The sequence below is a fragment of the Arthrobotrys flagrans genome, assembly GCF_004000055.1.
Source record: "Arthrobotrys flagrans strain CBS H-5679 chromosome Unknown unitig_15, whole genome shotgun sequence".
In the NCBI taxonomy this organism is placed as follows: domain Eukaryota; kingdom Fungi; phylum Ascomycota; class Orbiliomycetes; order Orbiliales; family Orbiliaceae; genus Arthrobotrys; species Arthrobotrys flagrans.
This window is the reverse complement of record NW_027137545.1, coordinates 3,293,113-3,320,841: the sequence shown is the minus strand read 5'-3', so window position 1 is coordinate 3,320,841 and position 27,729 is coordinate 3,293,113. Positions and strand designations below refer to the sequence as shown.

At 45.9% G+C, this 27,729-nt stretch overlaps 8 protein-coding genes across 8 annotated transcripts; 4 read left to right on the top strand and 4 right to left on the bottom strand.

The window, feature by feature from the left end:
• Window positions 1-2,432: 2,432 nt before the first annotated feature.
• Window positions 2,433-3,886, top strand: DFL_000841 (uncharacterized protein; the record flags this gene model as incomplete). The annotated part of the gene is made up of 2 exons (XM_067638138.1): window positions 2,433-3,501; window positions 3,558-3,886. The coding sequence occupies 2 exons, from the start codon at window positions 2,433-2,435 to the stop codon at window positions 3,884-3,886; spliced, it is 1,398 nt and encodes a 465-aa protein (XP_067495395.1).
• A 1,133-nt stretch (window positions 3,887-5,019) lies between these two features.
• Window positions 5,020-6,765, top strand: DFL_000840 (uncharacterized protein; the record flags this gene model as incomplete). The annotated part of the gene is made up of 5 exons (XM_067638127.1): window positions 5,020-5,106; window positions 5,198-5,323; window positions 5,398-5,635; window positions 5,712-6,314; window positions 6,374-6,765. 5 exons carry the CDS (start codon window positions 5,020-5,022, stop codon window positions 6,763-6,765), a joined length of 1,446 nt encoding a protein of 481 aa, XP_067495394.1.
• Window positions 6,766-7,068: 303 nt separating this feature from the next.
• On the bottom strand, window positions 7,069-9,955 carry DFL_000839 (uncharacterized protein; the record flags this gene model as incomplete). Its single annotated transcript, XM_067638114.1, has 4 exons — window positions 7,069-7,500; window positions 7,562-8,528; window positions 8,582-9,073; window positions 9,132-9,955. The coding sequence occupies 4 exons, from the start codon at window positions 9,953-9,955 to the stop codon at window positions 7,069-7,071; spliced, it is 2,715 nt and encodes a 904-aa protein (XP_067495393.1).
• A 670-nt stretch (window positions 9,956-10,625) lies between these two features.
• Window positions 10,626-12,387, bottom strand: DFL_000838 (uncharacterized protein; the record flags this gene model as incomplete). Its single annotated transcript, XM_067638103.1, has 2 exons — window positions 10,626-12,163; window positions 12,252-12,387. 2 exons carry the CDS (start codon window positions 12,385-12,387, stop codon window positions 10,626-10,628), a joined length of 1,674 nt encoding a protein of 557 aa, XP_067495392.1.
• A 1,583-nt stretch (window positions 12,388-13,970) lies between these two features.
• On the bottom strand, window positions 13,971-16,225 carry DFL_000837 (uncharacterized protein; the record flags this gene model as incomplete). Its single annotated transcript, XM_067638092.1, has 4 exons — window positions 13,971-14,097; window positions 14,157-15,822; window positions 15,901-15,940; window positions 16,109-16,225. The coding sequence occupies 4 exons, from the start codon at window positions 16,223-16,225 to the stop codon at window positions 13,971-13,973; spliced, it is 1,950 nt and encodes a 649-aa protein (XP_067495391.1).
• Window positions 16,226-17,108: 883 nt separating this feature from the next.
• DFL_000836 (uncharacterized protein) lies at window positions 17,109-18,343 on the bottom strand (the record flags this gene model as incomplete). The annotated part of the gene is made up of 4 exons (XM_067638081.1): window positions 17,109-17,554; window positions 17,615-17,897; window positions 17,958-18,094; window positions 18,166-18,343. The coding sequence occupies 4 exons, from the start codon at window positions 18,341-18,343 to the stop codon at window positions 17,109-17,111; spliced, it is 1,044 nt and encodes a 347-aa protein (XP_067495390.1).
• A 403-nt stretch (window positions 18,344-18,746) lies between these two features.
• DFL_000835 (uncharacterized protein) lies at window positions 18,747-22,028 on the top strand (the record flags this gene model as incomplete). The annotated part of the gene is made up of 8 exons (XM_067638070.1): window positions 18,747-18,858; window positions 18,925-19,145; window positions 19,201-19,374; window positions 19,430-19,554; window positions 19,607-19,687; window positions 19,742-20,183; window positions 20,237-20,415; window positions 20,465-22,028. 8 exons carry the CDS (start codon window positions 18,747-18,749, stop codon window positions 22,026-22,028), a joined length of 2,898 nt encoding a protein of 965 aa, XP_067495389.1.
• A 3,335-nt stretch (window positions 22,029-25,363) lies between these two features.
• On the top strand, window positions 25,364-25,874 carry DFL_000834 (uncharacterized protein; the record flags this gene model as incomplete). Its single annotated transcript, XM_067638059.1, has 2 exons — window positions 25,364-25,511; window positions 25,591-25,874. The coding sequence occupies 2 exons, from the start codon at window positions 25,364-25,366 to the stop codon at window positions 25,872-25,874; spliced, it is 432 nt and encodes a 143-aa protein (XP_067495388.1).
• Between the last annotated feature and the right edge of the window lie 1,855 nt (window positions 25,875-27,729).

The following is a 27,729-nucleotide window of genomic DNA, read 5'->3' as shown; positions in this document are numbered from 1 at the left end:
GCTGCTTTTCCAGCACCCGCTCATGCAGGACGGCAGGCTTTGTTTCCTGCTAGATGTCAACGGAGTGTTTATTCCCGTGGTGCAGGAACTCCGTGACCGCTTGCTTTGCTACCTACATCTTGATCTCGGTGGACGTCGGGAACTTGTTACCATACAAAACCAAAAAGGTAGATGATTGCGAATCGAATTGTGGAGTCACCAACGGATGCCGGTAGGTTCGATTAAGGTTTAATTATTTCCGTGAAGTTTTAGTTATTATTTGAGAAAGAAACCCCAAGATCAGGCTCGAGATATATGTAACTTTCTCATAGACATACGAAAACACCCTTCAACTTTTCTATGATAAATTTACATGTGCCTGTTCGGTAATCCAAAATCCAAGATAGGGTCACTCTGGATTCTAGAAATCCTACGTGATGCACTTATGCCGTTATTCCTGTATTATCGCGGCCACGAATAACGGTCGGGTCATAGTTATCGCCAACATTCCAGAAGTTGATTCCCAAAATGCCATTGTTTTTGAAAATCTACACTCAAACCAACATGCATTTGGCTAGATGGGTGAAAATCAGTCAAAATGCGTGAGAACCGCCCAAAGCGTGCCTTCCACCGCCTCCAGAAAAGTTTTAAGTAGCGGGTATTGCCACATTATTTTGGTGGATCGTGGGAGTTCAATATTAGTAGCATTGAGTTTAATGATCGCTTGCATGTTCTAGAGCTTTGGCATTGAATAAAATCTGCATAGTAATAAATTTTCGGGTTAGTATGTCTGGGCACACATAAGATAGCCGCCTGGAATCGTAGGGTTTTCGTCTTGATGTTGTTGATAGATTGCATCATGTGCTGACTACTTTATAAAATTTAAACGTTAGCTGGATATACATAGTTAGTGCTCCAATGGCGAATTGCAAACATCGACATATTTTTGATTTTTGGTTTAGTTAAATCTATCTTCAGTCTACAAATTTGTATGTCGGTGAGTGCTTGTTCTCTTCGTCGACCGTATGTGGTAGATTTCAGTGGCAATCGTCACCTGGGATCTTGAGGTCTCGAGACATATCCTCGCCTGTCCCCAAGCTACAAGGATCGAGCATTCTGGATTGGACGGTCCGACGTTGTTCACTCGCCGAATCCGGTGCCCTGGCCCATAACCGAATTCGGTTGACATTGTGCATTCCATAGTTTAATGTCGATATTAATTTCCGGATTCCGCAGCTTATTTGACGTAAATATCTGAGTACATATGTAAGAGCATGAACTATTAAAATTAGACCCTGCAATTCTCAAGTAAACAACCCGAGAAGGGTCCTGGTTGACTCTGCAGCTTACATCACACTGATCACTGCCATAAACCGAGGTCGTAGCGCAACTCTACTATCTGTTGGCATCGATCGAGTTTGATACCTCAAGAAAAAGGGAGAACATCAAGAAACTAGAACGAGACTTTTTGGGACAATAATCGTCCTATAGACCCATTTATAGGAAAAATCCTCTGCCAGGTCATATGTCTATCGCGCGGGGTATCCGAAGCTCGCCGCTTCACACAGTTGCAATTGGCTAGGTTGTGTGCATTCTCGCACAATAGGGGCAGCTACCTGGTCTGTCTGTCTTGGCGCAAGATAATCCTGTGAAGCTTATTATCATAATACGCGAGATTCCTTCTTCACGCCGCCTTTCGTGTTTGAAGAGCTATAAAAGGCTATAACTCTCTAAGATAACACTGTAGTAATCATGTTAACAAGCTCGGGGGTGTGTGTACTTAATGTGTCGCGGAAATTCCGCTTCTTAAGATAGTACCCGAAAACACTCCAACAAGCCCACCTAAATGCGGCGTATGGTGTGGCTGTCATCTCTCCTGAACACTGCATGGCTGAAAAGCCCATATAACCATATCTGAAAATAGGTTTGTTTCTTACCATTCTTCATGTACATAACCTAACCGCTGCCCAGACTTGAATCCATAGCGTCTGCGAGTGTCTTCGGAGGTATATTTCGACTTCTCACTCCAGCAAAATCATTCGTCGAACCTAGCCTTAGCTCCAGCGCCCGGCGCATGTCGGTGACTAAACCCGTTCCTGCAGGGCCTTCCTCCTAGTCACTGCGCCTCCTTTCGGATTCAGTCTCAGGTTGGGAAGCACCTATCTGGAATCGACTAAAACCGCGTCGGTTTACCTTTCACGAGCAGATCGCAGCTCGCGAAATTCTTCCCGTCCTAATTAAACGCCTACCGACCCAGGTCGGCAGCTTTTTTTGCACACGTTGGTCCGGAATCACCAACCCTATATCTTCATTTCCTGGCTTTCACGGGTTTGAAGGCCAAAAAGCAACCTGGAAAAAGTTAGAAACTTTACATCGATATTCAGGGGACCCCAGGAACCGGTTCTGTTTTCGAATTTGGCTGCATATAAAAATCTGGATACTACCTCAAAACAATGCGAAGTCGACTTAAAGAGCGCTTGGAGGATGCCACTGGCATAGAAAAGCTTCGGAGCTCCGTCCGTCAGGATCTATTTGACGAACACCACTTCCTTCAACAGTACCCCGTAGCAATTGAAGCTCCAGCTAGACTCTCAGATCTCAGATTGATAGACATGGCAGTGGCACCACCCCAGACACTTAGGCATAAGCCGTCTATAGACCTGGTCCAGGCGGCCCAGGCGGCCAGACAGAGCATATGGAGGGGTCTGAGCAAAATGCGGTCAATCGACACCCTACGGCCTACTAAACCGGCTGTAGATCTGATGGAAGCTGCAAACTTTGCTAGGAAGTCAAGAGGAGAACAACCTTTGCCCCAACATACAGAACCAATCGAGCCCGTAGCCGTAGCGATCGGTACAGACAATCCTCAAACACCCCGGTACACCAACTTCAGTTCTCCGACGCCAAGTTATAGTCCTTCCTTTTCGAATTTATGTGCGCAGGCACGTGGCGGGTCACCACGTGCGGGTTCTCCAGTTGAAACGACAGAAGTTTTAAACTTCTCCCGACCTTCATCGAGCAGATCCAACATTAAGACTCTCAGGCGTCGTTCTCAGTCTGTGGAATACCCGAAACCTTATATCCAATACGACAACGGACAGCGACCATCGACCTCCGGTTCGAACATCAGCAATGGCAGTTCGTCGAAGTCATCTCGTGGCCCTCCCACCAGTTATAAGGCTCTTTCTCCACCACCAATCCCATATGATGACAATGACGACATCGAGTCAATTGCAGAGCTAGCTTCGTTATTTCCTTTGCCAGCAAAGACTCCCCCGGGGTCCATCAAATCCCCATGTGGCTCTATCCGGTCGAGGTCTGCTTCGATGAAGTCGCCTCCACCTTCGATTAGGTCACATAGCAGGAAGAGCACCAGCACAAGCGTTGAGAGCGCTGGTAGCTACGCCTTGCCAGCGACTGATTTCCCTCTCCTAGAAATCTTCAAGCCGAATGGAGATCTTCATGAGAGATACAAGACCCAGTCCGAAGACGTCGAATACGTCGGGACTAAATACTCGACTCGTAAGTTTTAATTCTCGTGCTTTTGGGGGCAATCTCACTAATACGCTCCCCGTTAGCTGTGATCCACGAAACAATTGTTCCAAAAGTTCACAATGCCATCACCGCTGAAGTAACCCGTCACCACCACACCCACGAAATCCGCCAACATGTCCAACCAGTTCTCGATAGGCATTACGAGGCGGAGAGACACTGGGTCCAGACTATCGATGGAGGATTCGTTCAAGTGACCGCCGAAGCGGCTGAAAGGCTGAAGAGTAGATACAAATATACCACTCGCGTTGAAGAAACTGTCTCCTCTAGCAAGGCAAACACCCCGCCTATGTGTAGCTACACATGGAAGCCACCAAGGGATTCCCGAAGCCGGACTCGAGGCCACACCGCCTAAAATATCTCACCTTTTTCCTACCACAAAAAAGTCAACAATCAAATCCCTTTTGGAGTATATACGAATTTTATTGGGACGCTTACCATCTCGGAGTATATAAGGAGTGAGCGGAACGACACAAAAGTACGATATCCAGGAACGATAAAACGCCCTTTTTTTTTTTTCTTTTTCTTTTTTTTCTTCCTCTTTTTCTCTTCTTATTCTCGCGCATACCCAAGGCCCGAATATTGAAAAGACTATTGCGATGCCCTTTCTTCCCCTTTTTGATTTTAATTTATAATTGCAAACGACCGATGATATACCCGACTGTACGATATGTGGGAATACGGGGCATTTGCCGGAGTTCGATTGATTTATTATACCGCTTTGCAAAAGATACTTTGGTTTTTCTAACAGCTTTTTCTCGCCGTTGGTCGTTCTATTTGCTCCTGTTCTGGAACCTTTTTGTACATATAACCCTTTTTCTCTTCTTCACTTTCTTTAACCACCACTTTTATAACTGTTCGACAGATTCAACACAGAATGGAGCTCGAATGAATATAGAATTATTTTGCTTTTAATTTCACCTCTCCCAACTTGAATGAGTCCGAGTTTGCTAGGGTGTAGATGGTTTCACAAACCCTTTCCAGGATGTTAGTCTTCGTCTCGAGGATTCGACCACCAGAGCTCAATTCATCCGGATTTTATCCAGCAGCTTCCAAAGAGCTACCCTAGTTCGGAACAATACCGGAATTAAACACCCAATTATAATGCAATGGCACCCAAACCAAGAGTTTTCTTACAAATTCCCAAAGTTAAAACTCTGGAGACGGTTCGAACTCTTGCGGGGCCCGAACGGTCATGGGTTGACCCGCAACCCTCAAGAGTATAGTAAATTAGGCAGAATTGACCCGAAGGGTACCATCGGACGGTAGACGAATTATGCAAATCTGCAAACCATCCGGCATGGAAATGCGGAGAGCCCCAGCGAGGGTATTCGTATATAAACCGAGTTATTCTGGGGTCTGAAGTCTTTGCAGGTGTAACAAGTTAACTTCGAGGCTCGAGCTTTGCAGAGGCATCAACACTTTGATATCTTTCAATTTTATAAATTCAGAGAAATCAAGTTATTTCATATCTACGAATTGAACAGTATGGCAGCGACTTCTACCACCGGCATCCTTAAAGTCAAAGGAACGGATATCGTAGACAAGGATGGAAAAACCGTCCTACTCCGAGGTGTAAGTGGTTATCCATTCCCCCACCATGTTGGAATTTGCTAAGAAACACATTTCTTTTATGGGTATTAACGTTCGTGCATGAATTTCGCAGGCAGGCATTGGCGGATGGATGAATATGGAAAACTTCATCTCAGGGTATCCCGGTCGAGAATACCAAATCAGGGCAGCCCTTTCCAAAGTACTAGGCCGGGAGAAATCCGAATTCTTTTTCGACAAGGTAACATACTCTCGAGGGATTGATCTCATCAGTGCATATTTAATGTATCCGTACCTCTTATTAATATTTACTAGTTCCTTGAATATTTCTTTACAGAATCCGACGCCAAGTTCTACAAAAGCCTTGGACTTAATTGTATCAGAGTACCATTCAATTACCGTCATTTTGAAGATGACATGAACCCAAGAGTTCTCAAGCCGGAAGGCTTCAAGCATCTCGACAGACTTATTAATATATGTGCAGAGCATGGAATCTACACAATACTGGATCTTCACACTGCGCCGGGTGGACAAAACGGCGATTGGCATGCCGGTAAGCAAAGAAATAGACAACTCTTATTTATCGGGTCTTACATTCCAGCAACTAACTATGGCATTGTACTCTCCAGATATCGGTCACCACATTCCTGAGTTTTGGACCCACAAGGACTTCCAAGACCGTGGCATCTGGTTATGGGAACAACTTTCTACACATTATAAATCCAACCCATGGATAGCAGGATACAATGTTCTTAACGAGCCCACAGATCCAACTCACTTTCGTCTTCAGCTCTGGTATGATCGCGTTTACAACGCTATTCGTGCCATCGATCCCGACCACATCCTTTTCCTTGACGGAAACACCTTCGGCTCAGATTTCTCACACTTTGTACCCTCCGAAACTTGTCAAAAGTGGGAAAATGTAGTTTACAGCGTCCACGACTACTCGCGCTATGGATTCCCGGCGTCGAAGGAGTGGTACACAGGCTCTGAAGAGCAGAAGAAACAAGTTAAAAAAAACTATAACAAGAAAGTTGAGTGGATGTTGCAGAATAATCTACCGATCTGGAATGGAGAATGGGGACCTGTTTATGCGAGACCGTGGTTCGACGGCGATGATAGTGATAGGATAAATGAAAGTCGCTTGAAGTTGTTGGACGACCAATTGACGGTGTATGATGAGGCGAGGATTCCATGGAGTATCTGGACCTACAAGGATGTCGGATTTCAAGGTGAGGGGTTATAGCTGTCGTCGGCGGAATCCAATATCGATACTAATAAGAGGAAATAGGTATGGTATATGTCTCGCAGGACACACCATACATGAAGCTCCTACAGCCACTGTTGGAAAAGAAACAGCGTATGGCGGTTGATTCGTGGGGTACGAATGAAGTGCACATCGCACACATTGTCGAGCCAATTCGGGAACATCTTACGAAGAATATCGCCCCCGAGTATAGGAACCTATACCCCTACCCGGTTATTCCGTACGATTCACGGGTTAGCAAGATCGCGATAAACATACTTACGGCGGAATTTTTGGTTCAGGAGTGGGCGGATTACTTCAAGGGCAAGAGTTTCGAAGAACTAGACGAGTTAGCCTCTAGCTTTAAGTTTGAGAATTGCTTGCAGAGAGAGAGCTTGAATAAGGCTCTCGTGGCACATAAGGATGTGAGTCGGTAAGGTGGTATAAGTCGCGGTCGTCGTTCAAACGGCACGGTGGGATGATTGAGTATTATATCTTGTATTAGTATCCTAAGGACTTCGTATAGTCCACGAAGCATGAAAAAAGGCAAACATTTACACATGAATGGCAAAAACAAAGTTTTTAAGGACGCCAAAACGCAAGGACATTCATAAGAAAGTAGAAGTATGAGACGCTATGCTGTCTAAATGCATCCGCTCTATGCTCTCAGAAAAAAAAAAAAAAAAAAGGCGATACGGGGCATATGCGACACGATGATAGGTATCTCCGTAAGTCTGTTATTACATCTGAGCTAGAATGTCCTGCTCCGAAACCTTCTTCATCTCCACCGCTTTGAAAACACCGGATGCTTTGGTTTCACCCTTAGCCGCCTTCTCGTAGGCTTCATCGCTTCGGTCCAGAAGAACCTCCAAATCTTCATCGCTCAAGATCTCGTCACCCTCCTTCGCAACATCAAACTTCTCAAAGTCGTCGCTCATGAGAATCTTCCTGAGATCTGCGAACTCCTGCTCCTCCGTTTTAGTATTTGTGGCAGTCATGGACTTGAACTTCCCTTTTTGAATGACTAGCTTCTCGAGGCGACGCTTAGCATCTGCTTTCTCGAGCAGGGTTTGCTCTACTGTGGCAGCGGTGGCTAGGCGATAGACAATGACCGGGCGAGTTTGCCCAATTCTGTGGGCACGATCTTGGGCTTGGAGATCTTGTTGCGGATTCTATGGCCGAATTATTAGTATTCTGAAGTCGTCAGTTGTCAGACTATACAAGAGAACTTACCCAGTCGGAATCATAGAGGATCACAGTATCCGCTGATGTTAGGTTGATACCTAATCCTCCAGCCCTTGTACTCAACAAGAACAACTTGTAATCAGAATCAGAATTGAAAGATTTGATCAAGTTCCTTCTTTCCTCCTGTTTAACAGAACCGTCGATACGGCAGCAATTCCACCCCCTCAACGTCGTGGCCCATTCCTGGACAATATCTAGCTGAACCTTGAACTGACTAAAGATCAAGACTTTGTGACCTCGGTTGAAGAGTTCAGGGACAAGACGGTCAAGTAGCATCATTTTGCCGCTCTCTGTTACTAGTGTCTCGTCTGGGTCTTTATCACCCCATGGCCAGTAGAATAGATGTGGGCTATTGCAGGCCAACCGCAATTGCATAACTGGGTTTTGCATCTTCTTAGCTTTGATCTCCTTAACAGCTACCTGGTAAGCAACTTGTTCTGCGCTGAGGTCTGGCGTGGTTTCCTTGGACTGGATAGGAGTCGCTTCAAGTTCCTTGAAGTATTGTCTATCGCTCTTTTCCTTGTAGTCAACCCGCAACTTTTTGTTAGATCTGCTGTTTTTTAAGGCCTGGGATGGTACGGCGAGATTGCCTTGATCACTATCTTCCATCTCTGCTGCTTTACGCTTGGGTGTGTCCGTTCCCTTGGCACCCTTCTTCTTTGGCGCTGCTTTTGCCGCAGCATTGGCACCCGAAGCTTCTAGCAGCTTGCCAATGAGGAATTGTTCGGTGTCCTTGTCTAATATTCGTCGATAGAGTTCCTTCTGAGTCTGTGATAGTGGCGCGTACAGAACGTACTCCCTTTTCTTTGGCAGAGACAGCTCAACGTCAGTTTTCAGCCGACGGAGCAAGAATGGCTTCAGGATTTGATGTAGACTTGAGACTAAATTAGCTGCCATGCTTTTTTTGATCTCTTCACTACTCTTCCCTTCCTGCTGGAGATCGGAGAAATCGAACCTGGGCCCAAAGTTAGTGTTCTGAATTAGATATCGGGTGCTAGGGTAGCTTACCAGCTTTGAAAGCTTTCGACATCATTGAAGACCTGAGGCAGGAGAAAGTGAAGCAGGGACCATAATTCAACGAGGTTATTCTGCAACGGTGTTCCCGTTAACAGTAACCTATTCGCCGACGGATATTTTTCAAGCTCCTTAACTAGCCTGCAATTGAAGTTCTTCAAACGATGACCCTCGTCGACAACGATATACTTCCAATCGTAAGCAGCAAGGTACTTGCGATCATTCATGATGATCTCGTAGCTTGTGCAGACAACTGGAAAGCCCGGTCCGACATTTCTATGGTTCTTCGTCCTTAGCTTGGTATTCCGGAGATCTTCTCTTTGCTGGGGATTTCCATGGTAGAGGACTACGGGGATATCTGGGGTGAACTTCGCAAACTCATCGACCCAGTTTGCTAGTGTAGATAGAGGGGCAGCGACTAGAAAAGGTCCGTATACATGCATTTCACGAAGAAATGCAAATAGGGAAATCGTCTGAAGTGTTTTTCTGGAGATTTATTAGCTTCCAAGCTTTACCGACTATGTTCAAGAGATCTTCAACTAACCCTAAACCCATCTCATCTGCCAATATACCGTTCAAACCGTTTTCAAATAGACTTGCCATCCACTCTAGACCTTCGAGTTGATACTCCTTCATAACACAGCCGGTTACAAGCTTCGGCTGCCTAGTATGCAACTGCTCAGTAGCTGTAGCTCCAAAAGTCTCTGTACTATCTTCTTCGACAGCTGCTCCCAATGCCTCCTTAACGGCAGCCTTGGCCTCAGGTTTCTCCTTCGAGAAGAAAGTCAAAATGCTATTTTGTTTCTTAACTGGCGCTGGAGCTGCCGCCTTCTTCCCCCTCCCTCTCTTAGAGGCAGGCTTTACTTCAGGCTCGACAGCTTTCTCAGCAGCACCAGACCTCGTCGCTCGTTTATTTTCCTTGCCTTTCTCTTCCTCAGCCGGCTTCTTCTGCTCAACAGGCTTTGCAGCAACTTTCGTCGCCCTCTCGGCCTTTGCCTTCCTGCTCTCCTCCAACCTTGATGTTAAAATCGTTGAATAAATCGTACTCTTCTTCAACAAAAACTCTAACCCTTTCATATCAAACCCATCCTTCTGCAACTGTTTGGATAGCTGCTGATCTTCTTCTTCCTGCAGACGTTTAGATTCCTCTTCATATTTCGCTTCCTCTTCTTTCATAGTAGAGGTTACGAGGTCATTTTCGATTTCGATGTTGATATCGTCTGCATCGCCGGCATCCTGGAAGGAGGTGTAGTCTTCGGCCGGAGTGGTGGGAGATGTAGCTTGGATTGGACTTGTGGAAACATCTTTCTCTTTCTGTGCATTTGGAGATGCCGAATTACTGACAGCCCGCGATTTGGGAGTCGGCATTGTGACTGACTGTGGTGACCCTTTTTGCTTTGGAAGGAAGGATGTTGTTGGTTGGGGAGTCTATAAGGGAGGAATGGGTGTCGCAGTTTGCGCGTTGGAGGGAGACAATGAAAAGGACAATCAATGCTCTTTGCCAGCTAGGATGAGTAGAGCGTGATATATGTTGGAAGCAGGGGAGCTTGTAGGAGCACAAGCAAAGGTTGTTGGATTTTTGGAAAGGAAGCGGAAAGCATCCCTTTAAGCTAGCTTGGGTATCGACGGGATCTCGCGGGTAGCCACCAAGGAAAAAAAATATGGTGACGCGCTGGATTGATCAAACAGGAAGACGCGTTAAGATCAATATCGAACCCCGGTCAGGGCACGGAGTCATTGGGCATCTGCATCGGAGCCGCCAATCGGGCCAATCAAAAGGTCCGGTGTGGGTTCCAACAGGGTCAACTCAATTACCGAAGGCTTAAATGACCACGTCGATAGAGCTCTGTGTTCGGTTTGAACTTAGGTACTAACTTGATGATATTATACATTATATATTGGCCTAACTTCTATATATGTAGCTAACTTGTGTATGCAGAATAGTGTATATGGTATTTCGTGTATATTCATATGCAGGGTAATCTACAGGCGTATGGTGTCGCAGCTACAGAAGACCATCCCAAACAGTTAAACCATCTTAAGAATCCATCCCGTAGTGAGATCTTTCTTGGACACGGATATTATTAACCCGGTCCTCAAGGTTTTGCCTCGACCGCACCAATTGCACATACTCGGGTTGGTTGGTAGATCCTCCGAATGTGTCAATTGAATTTTGAACGTTCTTGAGCTCACCGTGTAGAGAATCCCATTCTGCCTGGAGAGAATTACCGGTGCTATCCGCTCCAGGTCCATCATTCCAGGTGGTAATCCAGTTGATAGCCATGGCAAGAGAAGCCAGATTCCTACCCTGCCAAGAGTAATGGCCCTGATCCGAATTCGTCCCATTATCACGTTCGCCCTTTTTCCACCCGCCAATGGAGTCGACATACAGAATGTTGGGGAAGGTCTGAGGATTGCATTTCGGCGGAAGAGTGACGTAAATAGACCGATTCACCTCATCGGCCTTTTTTCTCAGGTTCTGGATAAGGTTACCGGCGCCTTGTAGACTGTACGTCCAAGAAAGCAAGAACAGCCGGTGGGTCGTAAAGCCATGCTTCAACATCTTCGTAAACTGGTCCTTCATGATATGATCGTTCTTGTCGGAGTTACTATACTCGTTTCTGACGTCGTATTGAGATCTATTGAAGATACCCTGGCCCGAGAAACGGCTATCAGATGTTAATGTGAAATCTTCAGAGATGACAACGACCGCAGCACCGTTCCCGATGAAATCCTTGAGAGGGATGTCCCATATACTTGTAGTAACGGGATCACGTCCTGGAACTCCCTTTGGTATCTTCCAAAGGTTCTTCAAGCCGGTTGCAGGGTTTGTAAACATGTCAAAAACCCGCTCCCATTCTTCAGGGGTAAAATCTCGATACCATTCATGATTGGTATTATAAGCATGCGAAAGATTGATGATAACAAGTTCCCTGTTTCCTTCATCTACCAAGAAACGGTTGACCGAGTTGATAACATCTTGGATGTATTCACCGCTCATACCCTGCCACTTAATGGCATTGTTGTTAGTGTTAGAGTAGTGGCCACACATCATCTCATTAGGGTTTCCATTGCTGCCTTTCCCGATACAAGGGCGGACATCGAAATATCTGGCACCGGCGACCAGCTGACCGTGGACGGTCTGCCACTGGGTTAAACTGTTGTCTGAAGTTGCACCAATGGTACCTGGGCCATTCTTAATAGCCATACCACTATCGTGGCTACCAGGCATGCAAAGTTTTCTGAGAGGACGGTTGCCAATCGAGTCGAGGGATGCTTGCATCCAAGCAACGGGGCCATTGCTTGGGAAGAAGTTGCTCGGGTTGTCGCCAGAGAGTATGAAGGCAACGTCCCCATCATGGATCCAGTTGACGTTAAGAGCTGTTCCGTAGTCGTTGGCTCCTTGGGCGTAGCCCTGGACACTGAAAGTTTGGAACTCGGCCCAAATATAAAATCCATGATTGGACCAGGCATGCAGCATGAATCTGTAGTTGGTGCCCTCCATTTGGATGCCAACATCACCGCCTGGATGCGAACCGGAACCCCATTCAATGTAAATACGAGAGCTCCCTCCCTCTAAAGGGCCCAATGGGTTAGTATTAATATTAACAAGTATGTGACCCGCTTGGATTTTTGTTTTTTTTTGAATTGTGGACTAACTTACTCTTTGGAATCCGGAGGTACTTTCCGTTGGGTTGCCATTGCGAGTCCCAGCTCTTCATCTTGTGTTGTGTTGTACTGGTGACAACCCAGTCGTGGGGAGTGCCATTGACAACGTTCAAGAAACCACCTTCACCCATTTTCAATAAGTTAGATTGCGGGCAGTTCTTCAATTGGATATAATTCAAATATTTGAAGAAAAGGATATAAATGGAAGCTATGCGCTATCGTAAATAACAAATTGAAATCGAAAAGGGAAGTTAAGGGTTTAAATCATACGTCTACGTCTTAGAAGGAATGTCTTCCTCTTATCTAATACTTCCCCCCCATGTCCCCTCCTCGAGCTAGGCACCCGATGCATATGGTGCATATCATCGCTACGTGTCATCGTTTAAGAAATTCTCTATGCGCCGCTCGCACGCGGGGCTGACCCGATACAGCTGTAACTCGAATCTTCGAAGAGTCGGAGTTAATTGCAGTTCATTGGAGCTTGGATGTGTTTTGGCGAGATCTGGATGCGCTGAAGCTGCATGGCTCTGCAGCTTGACATCTCGATACAGGGCATGCAACGTCGGTTATATCGATGTTAGCTCGTAGCCTACGTAACCCCAGTCTCTTAAACTACTTAGATATCAGCCTTCAATTCGTTACCCGTTCACTTAGCGACATGCGGGTGCAGCAGGTGAGTTACCAGCTGCTGCTCTGGTGGTAGAATGTAGAAACATTTGAAGATGATGGCGGGGTTCGCAGAAAGTTTCCCTATCCAGTAAATCTTCTCGGTGTTGCCATGTGGGAGTCCACAGGACTACTAACATCATATATTGTAATCCCGCAGGTTTCGATTCAAATGGCATGTGTCCCGAGACTAGCACTCAGCTTCTAAGATCGCGGACCTTGAATTCTCAGAGCTCAAATCAACTAGTATCTTTGTGTTAGGACCCCTAAAAGTGGTTCTTACAGGGCAACCAATCTACGTCCACAGCGAGGATGGTGGAGGCAGGGTTGGTTTCTTTGCGACGAACGGTGCAGAATGCGCTGCAGGCCACTAGCCACAAAAGCAGGCAAGCTTAGCTTCAACTCGCTATTTCCGTCGGTTGGTTCCGGACTGTTGGCCTCGGCACTAACTGTGGTTCAGGGTCTTCAGCCGCTATGCCAGTGAAGAGTCGGCCGCACCGAGGAAGTTAAGGAACCGACGTCATGCTGCTGGATAAATTCGTGGGTTCAACTTAAACGTTGGTGGCATGGAATCGGCTTATAGATTTTTGTCCTTGGAAAACTTTTCGGCGAGACCATGGCCAGTTGCACATTATAATTCTGAAGGGCTTGCTGCATGGTCGGCATTAAGCTTGTTTATAGTTCATCTAACCGGGTCTACAGCTTCGAGGTTTGGAGGTCATCAAATCAACCAAAACCCCATCTCGATATATTGGTCGTATCTAGTGTAAGCACCGCTATTGTAGACAGTAGACAAAGTGTAAAAAAGATATATCCATCTAACTATCTACAAGATCCTGGCCTTGGTATAAAAACCCCTCCCATAAAGCGCAAGAATTATGGCGAACGTGCCCAACAAAAAAAAAAAAAATCTAGATATCAACTGTTTATCTATCCAGCACAGATAAAAAAAGCAATTCGCCTTCGCAAATGCCCAGGGTAACCGAGGAAAATAATAGGAAATCCCGCCTCTCACAAACATTTGGGAATATAAATATATACAATTACACTACAACTTAGCGGCAGGAGCCTCCAATTCGGCCTCCATTAACGTGCGAATGTCGTCAGCGGCATCGCGGAGGTAGAAAGACATCCTCTCGGCTCCGAGTTTCTTGGAGACGACATTGAATTGGATGCTATTAAAAAAAGTTAGCCTCGGTTTATTAACCCTAGAAAATTTTTTTGATTGGCTTACCTGTTCTCGTTAATCATATAAGCAATACCCCAGCCACCATCGATGACCTGAGACCATCCGTATCCGTTGAAGTATTCGCTAGATAGCTGCGATGTCGACAAGTACCAGCTAGAGCTATAGCTGTAGGTGGGATCTTGGTAGATAGCTGGAACTTCTTCACCCGGCTTCAACAATTGCTTCAATCCCCACAGATGTCTGTCAACACCCTTTCCATCCGAAGCTTCGGCGATGTACTTAACATGAGCGTTGATAGCCTTTCGGAACAACTCGCGGACAGTCTTGTCGTCAACTTCAGGGTCGGTGATGGCATTGCAGAAGGCGACCGACTCGTCGGAGACACTTCGGCATGTCTCGGTTCTACCCTGTTGGAATTTTCTGGTGGCGGCGGACTCGTAGGTTGGTCTGTTCTTTCCGTACATCTTCTTGTAGGCGAGCTGGATGATCATTTGGACGTAGGCATCTGGGGAGCACTTGAACTTCTTAATCAAGCCCTTTCCGTAACCTTGGTATTGTTGGACACGGAGTTCGTGGAGGCCAATGAGATCGGCAAAGTGGGCCTCAGCGGCATCGATGGCTTGCTCGACCTCCTTGTTCAGGGTGAACTTAACCGCCTTGGGTTCTGGGAGGTGCGATCGGACGGAGCCACCGAAGTCAAGCTTGTTGTTGAAGATCTGGTCGTTGATATAGTCGTTCAGTCTGTGGGTTGGTGTACCGTCCATCATCGAGTGTTCTCCCATGAATCCAGCGGTGCCGTTGTCGTTGATAATGAACTGCAATGGCTTGTCGTACCATCTGTTCTGTCCATCACCGTGCCAGTATTGTCTGGCACGCTCCTCGAGGGTGACTGGAGCAGTGTCATCAAGGCAGACGACGAAACCCGATGCCTCGAGAGCCTCCAAAGCTTCCTTGTTTCCTGGGCCAGCAGCAATGAGCTTTGGACGAACATCTGTCCAGATGTCTCTGTTCTCGGATGTCAATGCACCAACAGCTGGCACCTTCTGGGCGCTAGCAAGTTCATACACTCTCTTGAATTGTTGTTCGAGCTCAGCAGTGCTTAACTGCTGGCCATTGACCTCGTGCTCGATCTTGAAGAACTGGTTCTTCCTGATGGCAATGAAGTATTTGTGTTCCTCGTGATTGTACTTTTGGGGATAGTCTGCTGGCTTGGCGGGTATTCTGGAACAGTTCCACATGTATTGGTAGCTGTCCATGCTGATTGGGGCCATGCGCATATACTCTGGTTCCAAGCTGCCATTGTCGGTCATCTTTTTGAATTCCAAGGCGGCAGTTACGACGGCAGCAGCTCTCTTGGCGGGGTCTCTTCTCTTCTTATCATCACGATAAGAATAGAAGTACGAAACATATGGCACAACAGGATCTCTATACCCGAGATAAGCATAGAAGTTCCACCAATCCAGCATCCAATTCTTGACATTAGGATCTGCTTGCTTTGCGATGAGCTGCTTCTGCAGAGCCTCACCCTTGCCACCTGGTGCGATGAACTCCTTAACCGCCTGAGAAGTTTTGTTATACTCTTCCGGGGAAGCGATCGCGTGGACGGATTTTAGGTATTTGGCAGCGGTTTCCTCGAGCGTCGGGACAGGGAGGCGTGGAAGGGATTCCTCGAAGCGCAGCATGGCGCCCTTGGTGCTGTCTTCCTTGTAGCCTTGAAGAAAGTTAGCGCACATGATTTGACAGAGCGGCGAACCGATAGAATAGGTCTACGAGATCAAGAAATTCTTACCCGCGGGCACGGAGCTCATCTTCCTTGTCGCCATCCTGCTCTGTATAATCGGTGAAGTTTTAGTAAGCTATATTCAAAGCAATGATGCGGCATACAACCGAGCGGCTTAAAATGATAATAAAGGGGAAAAGTTGAAAGGGAAAATATAAAATGTGAAAGAGGATAAAGAAATGTGGAGAGGGAAATAATATTTATGAAGGAGACTTACAGCTAACAGAGTTGGTGATGGTGCCGGCCTTGGGACCGAGGCAAGTGCAGGCGCTCTCTGGGCGAAAATCCGTGAAGCTGTCGGAGTTCTGGAGCCTCGGCTGATCACACTCCACATGTTGGTTGTGTTCCGCGGGTGTGTTTGGGCACAACAGTGAGGGGCTTTTAGTTAGCCGTTCGGTCGGATTACCCTACAACAGATAGGTGGGAAGGAAATTGTGATCGGAGCGTGAATGGGTCAGCGGCTGTGAGCGACTAGGAGGAAGGCGTCGAAAGATGCGGACCGGATGGTTGATCTTAAATACCAGTGGTTTCGCGGAAGTTGGGACGACAGGAAAGGCGGATGGGTTAAATTCGGCAAGTTGGAGTTTGAAGAAAGGGCCCGAAACCCAAGCTAATTCTGCCCGCCCGGAACAAGCGCTTAAGCTTGTGATCGGAGCAACGGAGTGGAAAAATGGAATCCAAAGCGGTGTGGGGGACCGGGCAGTGCGGTTGGGCTGCGGGGTGGACGGAGGACTTGCATCTATCCAGCAGCTGACCGGGTTCCTCTGCTCGAATCCAGGGTCGGCCAGCCGCTTGGCGATGCCATCGAGAAGGTCAGCTGTTGCAGCTTGCATAGAACAGCAGGCCGCGATTAACGTAATAGCTTTCAGAAGTCGATATGTCGGTGGGCATTGTGATCTGATTTTGATGCCACGTTATTCGGGAAATGTCAAAAAAGAAAAAATGTGGATGAATAAATAAGTATAGTAAATGATATACGAGATCGGATAATAGTTAAATAGAGAGGATGAAGTAAAATAAAATAAACAGACAACGCCATACAGACCATGATCGTGAAACAATATGCGGGGTATCCTGAAATGAAAAAAAAAAAAAAAAAAAAAGCTTCAAAGGCTGGGCATGACGCTGAAGATAGAGAGGAGTAATATAAATAATCAAATCAGCCACATGTAATATAAAACGGTGCGACTTTATACCTAGGTAAGGTTAAGGTCCTGTTATCTTTTCCGCGAGCTTCTTCGCACGGTTTCCTTTTGGACCTTCGCCTTCTTCCCCTTGGGAGGCGCACGGGTAGAAGCGACCGATCTTGATCGCTTCGTGGAAGCTGGGGATGGCGGCTCCGATTCTTCCTCACTCTCTGCCTCTTCTTCCTCCTCACTGTCTTCCTCGCTATCTTCCTCCTCTTCACTATCCTCTCCTTCCTCATCCATCTCCTCCTCCTCTTCCTCGGGTTTAGGTTCAGGCTCCTCTTCCTTTTTCTTCGCAGTGGGACGCCCGCGTTTGGCTTGCTGCGGCTTTGGTTTGGCTGCCGCTCTTCCTTTCCCCTTTTTTTTTGTGTCCTCCTTCTTGTCATCCGGGGCTGGTGTAGACCTCGCTGTTCCTGTACCCGCTGATTTCGCTCTAGTAGCCCTCCCTTTGCGTTTTGCTTGAGTAGGAGCAGGTTCTGAACTTGGGTCAGCGAAAGTATTCATCGATTGGTCGGGATCATCAGGAACTAGCTTACCCTCTTCTGTGTCGTCTCCCTCGCTATTTCCCTCCTCTTCCTCTTCCTCTTCCTTCTCTTCTTCAACCTCCCTCCGCTTCCCACGCCTTGTCTCTGCTTTGGTTTCCTTCTTATGTTTCGTAGCGGATTTCCGAGACCCAGATTTAGCTGTCGGTTTCTCGTTTGAAGGTTCTGGTGAAGGTTCCGTCGCGAAACGGCGGCTCATTTTCAGTTCGTAGTAATCAATATCTGGGAGATCGAAGTCGGTCGTAGGTGGAGACTCGTATCCATCATCTGTTTCTTCCTGTCCAGAGCCTTAGCTCACGTCTTGATTGTCTCGTTCATCGGGGCTTGATTGGCCTACCTGGTCATCCACTGCATCCAGATAGTACAGGCTCTCCAGCTTCTTCCATATCCCAGGTATGTTCGTATGAGTATCGGCGACACCGTGATTCTTCATTAAGTTCGCGATAGACAGCATCCGAAAGTGTTTGTGCATTCCTATTTAAATGGCAATTGCCTCTTGTAAGAATCTGGCTTTCACATAGCAGTAGTCCTACGGATTGTCGTACCTGCAGGTTTCCATTTTATTATTGCCTTGAACAGCGTAATTTCTTGTTCGTCTGTCCAGTTGTCCGGCGGTGGTGGCAATGACCGTAGGAAGTCATCTGAGGGCTGTGGTTCAGAGGTCGGTCGGATGGTTTTCTTGAGCGTTTCTGCGGCGGGGCCTGTCTTCTTCTTCGGCCCCATTGTGAAGTCCAAATCTCGTGCCCGTTAGTTCCTAGCGATGCGATCCCGTATCTAATGATGTCCTGGTCTGAGATTGGCGATACAGCTGGGTTGAAGGGAATGGTGTCGTGACGAGAGGTTATGATTATGAGGTGGAAAGAGAGGTTGAAGCCGGCAATAGCAAACAGATGCGCATCGTCGTCATTTGGGTCAACGCGTTCCATGCGCCAGGCCAGCGCCACAAATCCCCAACCAAGCCGTGTGGCACCAGCCTTAGCAAAGGCTTCAAGATGCCTCGCCCAAACAACCAACCCAACCTTACCCTCGAATTGCAGCGGCACAGTAGCGGCCCCATATACCTTCCCTACATCGCAGATTCTCCGCCAGGTCATGTTTGTCGGCCCCATACGCGTCCGCTGCTGCAATGGGAACGTTCGATCCTTTCGCGCTGCCGGATGATATCTGGGCGTTACCGAAGAGTGATTTGGTGGCTCAGATTCCTGAGGAGTCTTTGTTCCAAAGGGATTTAGAAAAACGTGAGATACCTATTTTTATAAATCGTAACTTCATAAATTACGGGTAGATGCTAACTGTCGAAACAGTTCTTCAGTTGGATCCACCATTTGAAACTGCCTTAAACCCGAAAACCGAGACCCTCTTTCCTTCCTCACCATGGGGTGAACTATTCCCACCTTTGAGCTTCCCACAACCAGATACGCCTCACCAAGATCCTGAAGCTATAGATGCCTCTGAGACTGATAGCGGTCTCGGTGCTGGTGACGACCCATGGCTTGATATATCATCTACAAGCTCCGGCGAAAAGGTTGTTGCAAAGCTCGGCGCACATCACGTGAATCAATGTTAACATCGATTATTAGGGTCAATTGATATCATGGGAGACTTTTCTGTCCCAAAGACCACATAGCCGGGCGAATCCATTCGTTACAGAAGCTAGATATCATGTAATAGATGCTATGATTCAGCGGTATGATGACGACGGCACATCAGAGGGGCCCCCCAAGAACATCATTCAAACCGACGTTTTGATATATGTAAGAGAGAGTCACTACAAAACCCGTCTTTGTAACATGATGCTGACATCGTTAGTGTCTCCTCCATCTCGTTCAAGGATGGGATTCAATGCTTTTCAAATTCAATGAACCAAATAAGGAGTTCGAGATGACTAAGGAAGATATACGATTATCCGGAACTTCAGTTGGCCTAACGAAAGAGTAAAGGGGTCCCTAATCAAACCTTCAAGGGACTTAGCTAATGAATATATAGCCTAATTTCACAATACTTAAAATGTGGCAATCGTCTAAGAGCCCTTCAGACGTTCGCCAAATCTGTCTACGCGGACATAGGGTTAGTAGGAAATGTCTATAGCCGCCATCTAGCTCCTCTAACTCATTTATTTAGTTCCTGTTGTAAAACCCGAGTCGGGTTGGCACATTGCATTCAGATTATTACTGTTGCAGTCCAGCATCGATTGACGGCCCTTTTCACAAGCATCCAAAGCATTCTCCAACTCGATGATATTATCAGAGTCCCGACATTGATCTTGGAGACCTTGCTCAAGATTGTAGAAAAGGTAAAGGACGCGAGACTAGATTTTCAACTCTTGTCCGCCACTTTTGAGCAGATACAGCGATCAGAATATAAGAGTGACTGGCTGCGACATCTGCTTTTGTTAATGCTTCAGCGAATAACCCGCCCCTGGCTTACGATGGTATCAAAGGCCATCGGAATTACTGTTGAAAAAACACCATTCGTGGACGATATTTTCGAAGACGAAAGTTTTTTCATCGAACTTGGTGACCCTGTCCCACAGGACGGAGAAGATGAACCGCATGTTGATTTGGTGGGTAGTGCACCTCTGTTGTCCTCTACTTCGTCCTCTGACTAGAGTGTTAGATATTTGCCCCCTCTAACATTCCGTCATTCCTCATGCACGAAGAAGCAGAGCGAATTCACGAGACATCAAGAGGGCTGAGATTGTTACGACACTTCCACCCTAACCATCCTCTTTTAAGTGATCATGGGGTCGAAAGAGTTAAGATGCGGTGGAGCTTTTCGTGGGACGAATTACAAGCGTAAGAAGACCAGTATTAACGGAACGACTTAACATTAACCGTATTGTAGGATCGACCTTGAAGCTGCTGCCCACGAGAAACGCCTCCAGCTCGCCATGCAAGCGTTCAACCTCACAAAGAGGTCCCGCTTCTCGAGGCTAGCTGACCATCCGCAGCTCGGAAGCAATGATGGATTTTCGTTTGATTTTATCGGAAAATCCGAGGAGGAAATCAAAGCAGGTCTTGTAGCATCCATAGAGAATATGAATTTCGAGCCGCAACGGCAGTTTGGATTTGAAGGGGCGGCCGATGACAAGTTAGGAAATGAAGCACTTACCGTCGAACCAATAACATCAAATCAACCTACGACGGCTAGATACCCACCTCCATTATCAGTCACGTTTTCACTATCTATTAACCCGGCCCTGCAGGCCCAGGCTCGGCTAACCAACATGGCATGTATGCGGCTGCTTTTCAAAGAAAAGCGGGTACAAAACCAGTACGAACTACTTCATAGTTTCTTACTTTTCGGGGACGGTGTTTATGTCTCTCGACTATCAGCTTCGCTGTTTAGTGACGAACTCGCAAGCGGAACAACAAACTCCGGTATTAGATCAGGGATTGCAGCCGGCGGATGGGGTTTGCAACTTGGTGTACGGAACGACTGGCCACCCGCATCGTCTGAATTAAGATTAGCGTTAATGGGGATTATGGCCGAATGCTATGCCGCTGGAATTGGGAGAGGGACGGGGCATAAAGAAAACGATGATCTCCCAGGTGGGCTTAGTTTCTCCGTTCGTGAGATGACTGAAGAAGAAGAAGATAAGTGCAAGAACCCGGATTCACTTGAAGCATTGGATTTTCTCCAGGTTAGCTACCGACCGAAAAGCCCATATGATTCTGTCATTGATTCAGTGAGTTTGGTGAAATATGACCGACTTTTCAAACATTTACTCCGGATCATCCGCATGGTCTATGTAGTGAACAGGCTATTCGGGTATACGAATATCGAACGGGGGAAAGAGCGGCCAATGACGAATCCTATCATCCTACGCTTTCGAATCGAGGCCCACTTCTTCGTCTCGACTCTCGCGAAGTACATGTTTGAAACAGGGGTAGAAACAGTCTGGAAGGAATTCGCAAAGAAGCTCGACGAAATCGAACGTAGACTCGAAAAGTATGATATTTCAGATCGATACGGCGAGATGGAGAGTTTAGGACAACTAGCGGCCTACCACAATAGTTGCCTAGATCAGATGCTCTTTGCGACAATGCTACGTTTAAGGCAGCAACCGGTGTTAAATCTGATCGAAGAGATATTTAGCATGGTTCTGAGGTTTGCAAAGATGGTTCGGTTGCAGCATATGGGAGTTGTGGATTCGTTAACGCCAACAGATGACTCGGCGTTTGGGAAGCTGTATGGGAAGTTTAGGAAGCGCGTCGGGATCTTTATTAATGTGGCCCGAGCGTTGAGTGAGAGGAGGGGCTATGGTGGGTTGGCGAAGAGGGAGTCGGATCGGAGCAAGGATACTTTTAGGGGACCGGGGGATGCAGCCGAGGGTGGGGCACTAGGACAACTTTTGGTCAAGCTGGAGATGTCTACGTACTATGTTGACGCGGCCAAGAAACTGTAAGCAATTTTTAGCGATGGTATTCAGTAGAGGGGTCTTGGGTAGATTAAATTATTCGTAATGTATATACGGGCTAAAAGATGGTGAATTAGAGAGTTTATGCCCAGTATCATATCGCTGCCATAACAAAACTTCAACTCATGAAACGTTACAAGTTAACCGCCAATGTTAATCTTGAAAAAAATCTTCTACAAAGAGTGACAAAACAAGCCAAGTCGCGCCGGTAATTAGAACGAAGGTTGGAAGTTTATACAGTCCCACAAAATTCATAACATCGTGATGCTGTTCAACAGCGAGTAAAATTAATAGATATATAGAAATTGTTGTCCAAAGACTCCATCCCACGGTCCTCAGGTAGAAACTAGAACTTCTTAGAAAAGCCAACCAACGGGGGAAATCATAAACAGAGCTCCTCCAATGGTAGCGATTACCAATAGCACAACGAGAAATCCTGGTGGTGAGATGGTATTCAACCCCGGTGCATCGAATCCTGGGAAACGAGACCTGAGCCTTTCGCGGATAAGTGCTTTCTCCTCGGGGCTGAAAGTTACAGTCTCGATATTTTCTGAGACTGCTCTTAGAGCGAGTGATCTTGCTGCCAGCCGACTATCTGGTGACCTGACGCCATGGTCGCTGTGGCCCCAATGATGCGAGCCATCAGACGCAGGAGATCTCGGATCTGTTATGAATGCTGAAAGTCGTTTTCGAAGAATACCATTTAGAGAGTTGAGAAAAGAGTTTTGTTCATCATGGTAATTCTCTTTGAATGTCGTGATCTGGTTGTGATCTTGGTTTGGGATGGGGCCAGCCAGGGCTTGGAGTCCAAAGATTCCAGCGGAAAGGAAAATCGATAATGTCTTGAAAGAAACCATTTGAATTGTTTTTTAATGAGTGTCGTAGATCGATGTATTATAAGATCTTAATGTGGTGGTGGTTGGAAGAGTTAAATGAAACGAATGTCGAGGATTGTTGAAAACTTGGGCCGATCAACAGCCTATGTTACGCTGCTTAGCAGACGTAAATGGATTTAGGTTAGAGCTTCCAGGCCTTAGAAATCGTAAACCAAGTAATTTGGGGGTCATGCAGTAGTTATATAGAACCCAGGCGCCACACAGTGTGTCAACATGTGCCCAGCTGCCGGAGAATAAGGCTGCATTGGTCATGGAAACTATATTTCAGATAACCCAGGTGTAAAGTGGAATGATATCTGAAATCACTTAAAGGCGAGGGGATTAATTATGTTCCGACTCAAGAAGCCTTGAAATGGGTATGGAACATTTTCCTTCTTTTTTCTGTTCCGTAAAGTTTTCCCGTCCCCGTGGTTCATGAACGCCCGCTACGTAAGTCCAATTACGCAACAAACGGGTCTGCCCAGAAATTTCCGGAAAATAAAGAAAGCCTAGCCGGTTCGATTCAGATCAGCTGTTGGCTAAAACGACTTTAAAACTTCTCCCCTCTGGCGGTATTTTTTCCTCTGGCTAGATGTGAACGCGAAGTCGAGAACGTGGCGTTGAATGTGTTGATATGGGGTTGGGAGTTGTCGCACCATGTTTCGAGAAACTGCGACAGGGGCTTCTTGACAGAGCTTTGCAGAGTCACGGTGTATCATCGATTCCAAGAGGCTGTATTTTGCATAGGATCTAAAAATGGGATATGGTAAAAAATTGTCACCATCATTGCATTTGGCCCTGTGAGACCATGATGGTCGAAGATATCTTGCTAGCTATGAAGTGCCAATTCTAGAAGGGAGTTGTACCTATCCGGAAATTATCCTGTCGGAAATTTATCCGATTAAGGATATATAGCTTATTTGGGCTTGCCACCAACAACTGCCCGGTTAGCTCAATCGGTAGAGCGTAAGACTCTTAACAATGGGGTTCCAACCCCGTTGCTATGGCAATCTTAAGGCTGCGGGTTCGACCCCCGCATCGGGCTTCACAACCTCTTGTGAAGCAGTAGATGCATCCGCAAAAGATTTCTATTTTTTTAAATTTATTTTTTCCCTTTTTTTGCCCTTTTTTTGGTTTGCAGTGATGTTGTTTTATGCTCCAACCGCTGATAGCTCGACATTTTGCAACCCGCTAGCCCAACTATCCAATAACCCTAAAATAACTGCAAAAGGCTTAGATTCGATGGAGCTGTCATGATTTTAATCCATCCGGTTTTGTGACGAAAATTAGTGTTGAGGATATTTAGTTTCACTGCAACTGAAAATTCCTTGAGTGAATTTTTCGGCACGATTTGCGTGACCCTTTAACACATCCTTGGAATTCGTGTCTACGTCTTTGGATAAAGGAAGGGGTACAGAGATAGATCTGAGCCTGTGTCTACCAACATCAATAACGGAACAACCGGATGTAATGGTGCCATGATAGTTTCGTGGCTGAGAGAATTTGATATCTCCAGCTCATGACTAGATTAGAACCAATTCCCAGTTCAAGAATTAAATGTGAAGTTCAGAGTCTTTGTTGAATTTGCGGCGTCGAAAATCTTAACCGAAGGTGCAAGGTTCTGTCTCGGTAAGTCTGGCTGGGCCTTGATACTTCCGAGCTCCACTCTGTGGAGACTTTGATACTATAACGACTAATATTTCTCGATCGTCTCTTTTAGTCCAGATTAGTATGTGTCTAAATAAATATTGAATGATGTTATGAAGTTCAATATCCATCACGGGTTAGTTATATCAATGCTTAGAATAGCAACAACGTTGCATCCAACCCCCAGCTTCTCACTAGCCAGGGTGCGGTGGCGACTCAAAGGATGCCATATCAGTATTACACTCCGGCTGCCAAAGGTATTCATATTTACCATTGGCTACTGGTTTTCGGAAATTCTTCCACGGACTCAGTTGCACATGGCACCATTCTTGGCTATTCTTAGCATTCAGTCACTACCGACGGCATGTTACCCACAGGGTAGTATCGGATCGTCCCTCGAGCCTCATGGCCGCCGATCCAAAATTTCCACCATCTCTTGTCTGTTCGGTTTCTTCGGGATAGTATCTCCCCGCATCTCCTAATCATGACTTCATATGATTATGGGGTTCATAGTGTTTGGCTGTGTTTTTGCTTTTTATGGCGTTCAGCCGTAGTTTATATGGTATCTCGTAGGAGAAAACTGTCAACGGACCCGAGCATTCGTCATCTAGAATCTTTGTTACTCTTTTTGACGGCTCTTTTGTATATATAGTGGAAGGATTATCCAGAATTGTATTCAAATTTTACTATCATCATCATTCGATTGCATCTACAGACTACTAGTAGGTTGGAATTAGCATCCAAATCTCTTTAATTCAAACACCTTAAAGCTACTTCACATTTTTAATACATTCAAACACAATGCATTTCTCAAGCCTTCTCATCTCCGCTGCTGCCACTTTCGGTCTCTCCTCCGCCATTATCACTGGCATCTCGGCACCAGCCACCATCAAGCCTGGTGATGGCTTCAACTTTTATATCAACACCGCAAACTATATCCAATCAGTTGGTAGGTATCCCACACACTTTTACTTGAACACAACGTCAATTTAATTTTATGGATCGCTAACTATGCTATCAAATTGTAGACGACATTGCTATTGCAGTCGGTATCGCTGGTGGAAAGGGTTTCCCAGGAGCCCTAGGACAAGTCACCGACTCGTGGTATCTCGGCCCCGAAAAATCCAACATTGTCACCCGAATCCCTCACTGGACTTCAATCCCAAGTACTACTCCAAAGGGCAAGGCCACTTACACCGCCGCTATTTTCTCTCTCTATGGTGCCGCAGATACACAGACTTTGGTGACTTATAATGTCACAGTCACCATTGGTGATAAGACCTCGACAAACTACGTTACCAGCAAGCCGTAAAAAGAGGATGGGCTCCGGGGATACAGTTCAACGACGATGAACGTCACGATTCATGATTACTACACACATACATAGCCAGGCAGCATAGCATTAGGAGGAGTTTGTCTGATTCACTACTTGTTACATATACTCCTTAATTACTAGTAATATTCTGCGAGTCGAATACAAATCGATATTGAAAACATCAATATGTCTATTTGATATATTCTCACTTTCCGACGGGATATATAAAATTTTAGCACCACATTCGCTCATGGAGTCTGGCAAAAGGATATTAGTTGGTAATGATTTCTCAGTAAATCCCTACGGTATGGTTTATATATATTTCAACAATTTCCATTGCATTGCGGTCAGTGCAACCACATTCAATAGCCCTAGCCTGATTCTCACGATATCGATACAGCCACAGATCCAACCTAGTTAAGATTATAAATCCATGCTCCGGACAGTAATATCTACGGTTCCCGAAATTGATAACCCGCTACCTATTACTTTTCCCTAACACCAAAGGCAACTCGCCCTCTAGTTCGGGTGTAATCATAGCTGTTTCCGGTTATAAATTCTTTTCGAGCTAGGGGGTAAACACCAGAGCGAATCCAAACAATTATAGTGGCACTCGTCATGTAGTGGTATGTTAATACTCGCAAGCCGACATTAGTGATAACTGAAGTTGATCCAAAAGGTATTTTTTTTTAATGTTGTCGACAAGATATCGCGCAATTAGGATCCCGGGTATAGTGAATATAAATGGCCATGGGTCTTATCTGCTTTACTAACTCCTTTCATTTAGGGCCCGAGAATTGGTCCCCGCTTACTCAAATACATGCTGGTTTCGGTTGATTTTCTACAGCCATCTTAATTTATTATATTATCTCCGTATGGTACTATATGTCTTAGTAAGAAAATATCTGAAATTATTTTCGAGGTCTAGCCACATACAAATGTATGTTAGATTACTTCTATGAAATTCTCCCTAGGTTCTATAACTAGTTACCTCAATGTAGCTATGTAGCCCCCTGGTAGTATTTTCTAAGTATATAAACTGCCCGCTACAAGATGTTTAATTTCTGGAACTGCAAACCATTCAAGTGTTGGAATGATGAATTTTGATGAAAAAAGCTTTGGGTTTGGTCTCTATGGATCTAATACCTACTAGTATTAACTTGTCCTGTTACTGTTTGAATTCAGACGAGAAATCGCATCTTATGCTCTGAGACTCAACATTCAGCAGATATATTTTAATTCGAATTTTGAAATTTGCATATAAACACCGGAAAGAGTTACATTACCACAAAATTTAGTTACAGCTTGATTATTTTCCTATCAGAAAGGCCCAGCTAAAGCCTAGAGTATCGATATACAATATGATTTTTCGGCTCCGCTAATGAAGACTCGGGTAACTGAGAATGGAAGCCTTTGCCGTCCGCATTGACCATAAAAATAAGAGAAAGACATATAAAAATACCTGCAACATACCAATGTATGATAGATGGGGTTTCGATTGATCCTGATTTCCTCCGTTCGTCTCAGAATTAGTGGCAGTGATGTTGAGACACCTGTGGCGTTAATAGTGAAGAACCATAGCCTTATGCAGGATGGCGACGCTGGTGTGACAATGAATAACCAATCAACTGACAGACTTTTGCGAAGGCAGTCTAGCGCAAATGCAAATTGGCCATGGCGTGCTTTGCTTCCAGAAGCGAATAGGCTTGGCTTCGAGTGTAAAGTGGCTAGTGATATCCATGTTTTATCGGGGATTAAAATCATTTTTTCGCGCTGCGGTTTGACACCAATGCATGTTGGATCAAAAAGGCGTTCGTCTAGAAACATTTCGCTTGAACATTCGTGTATATAT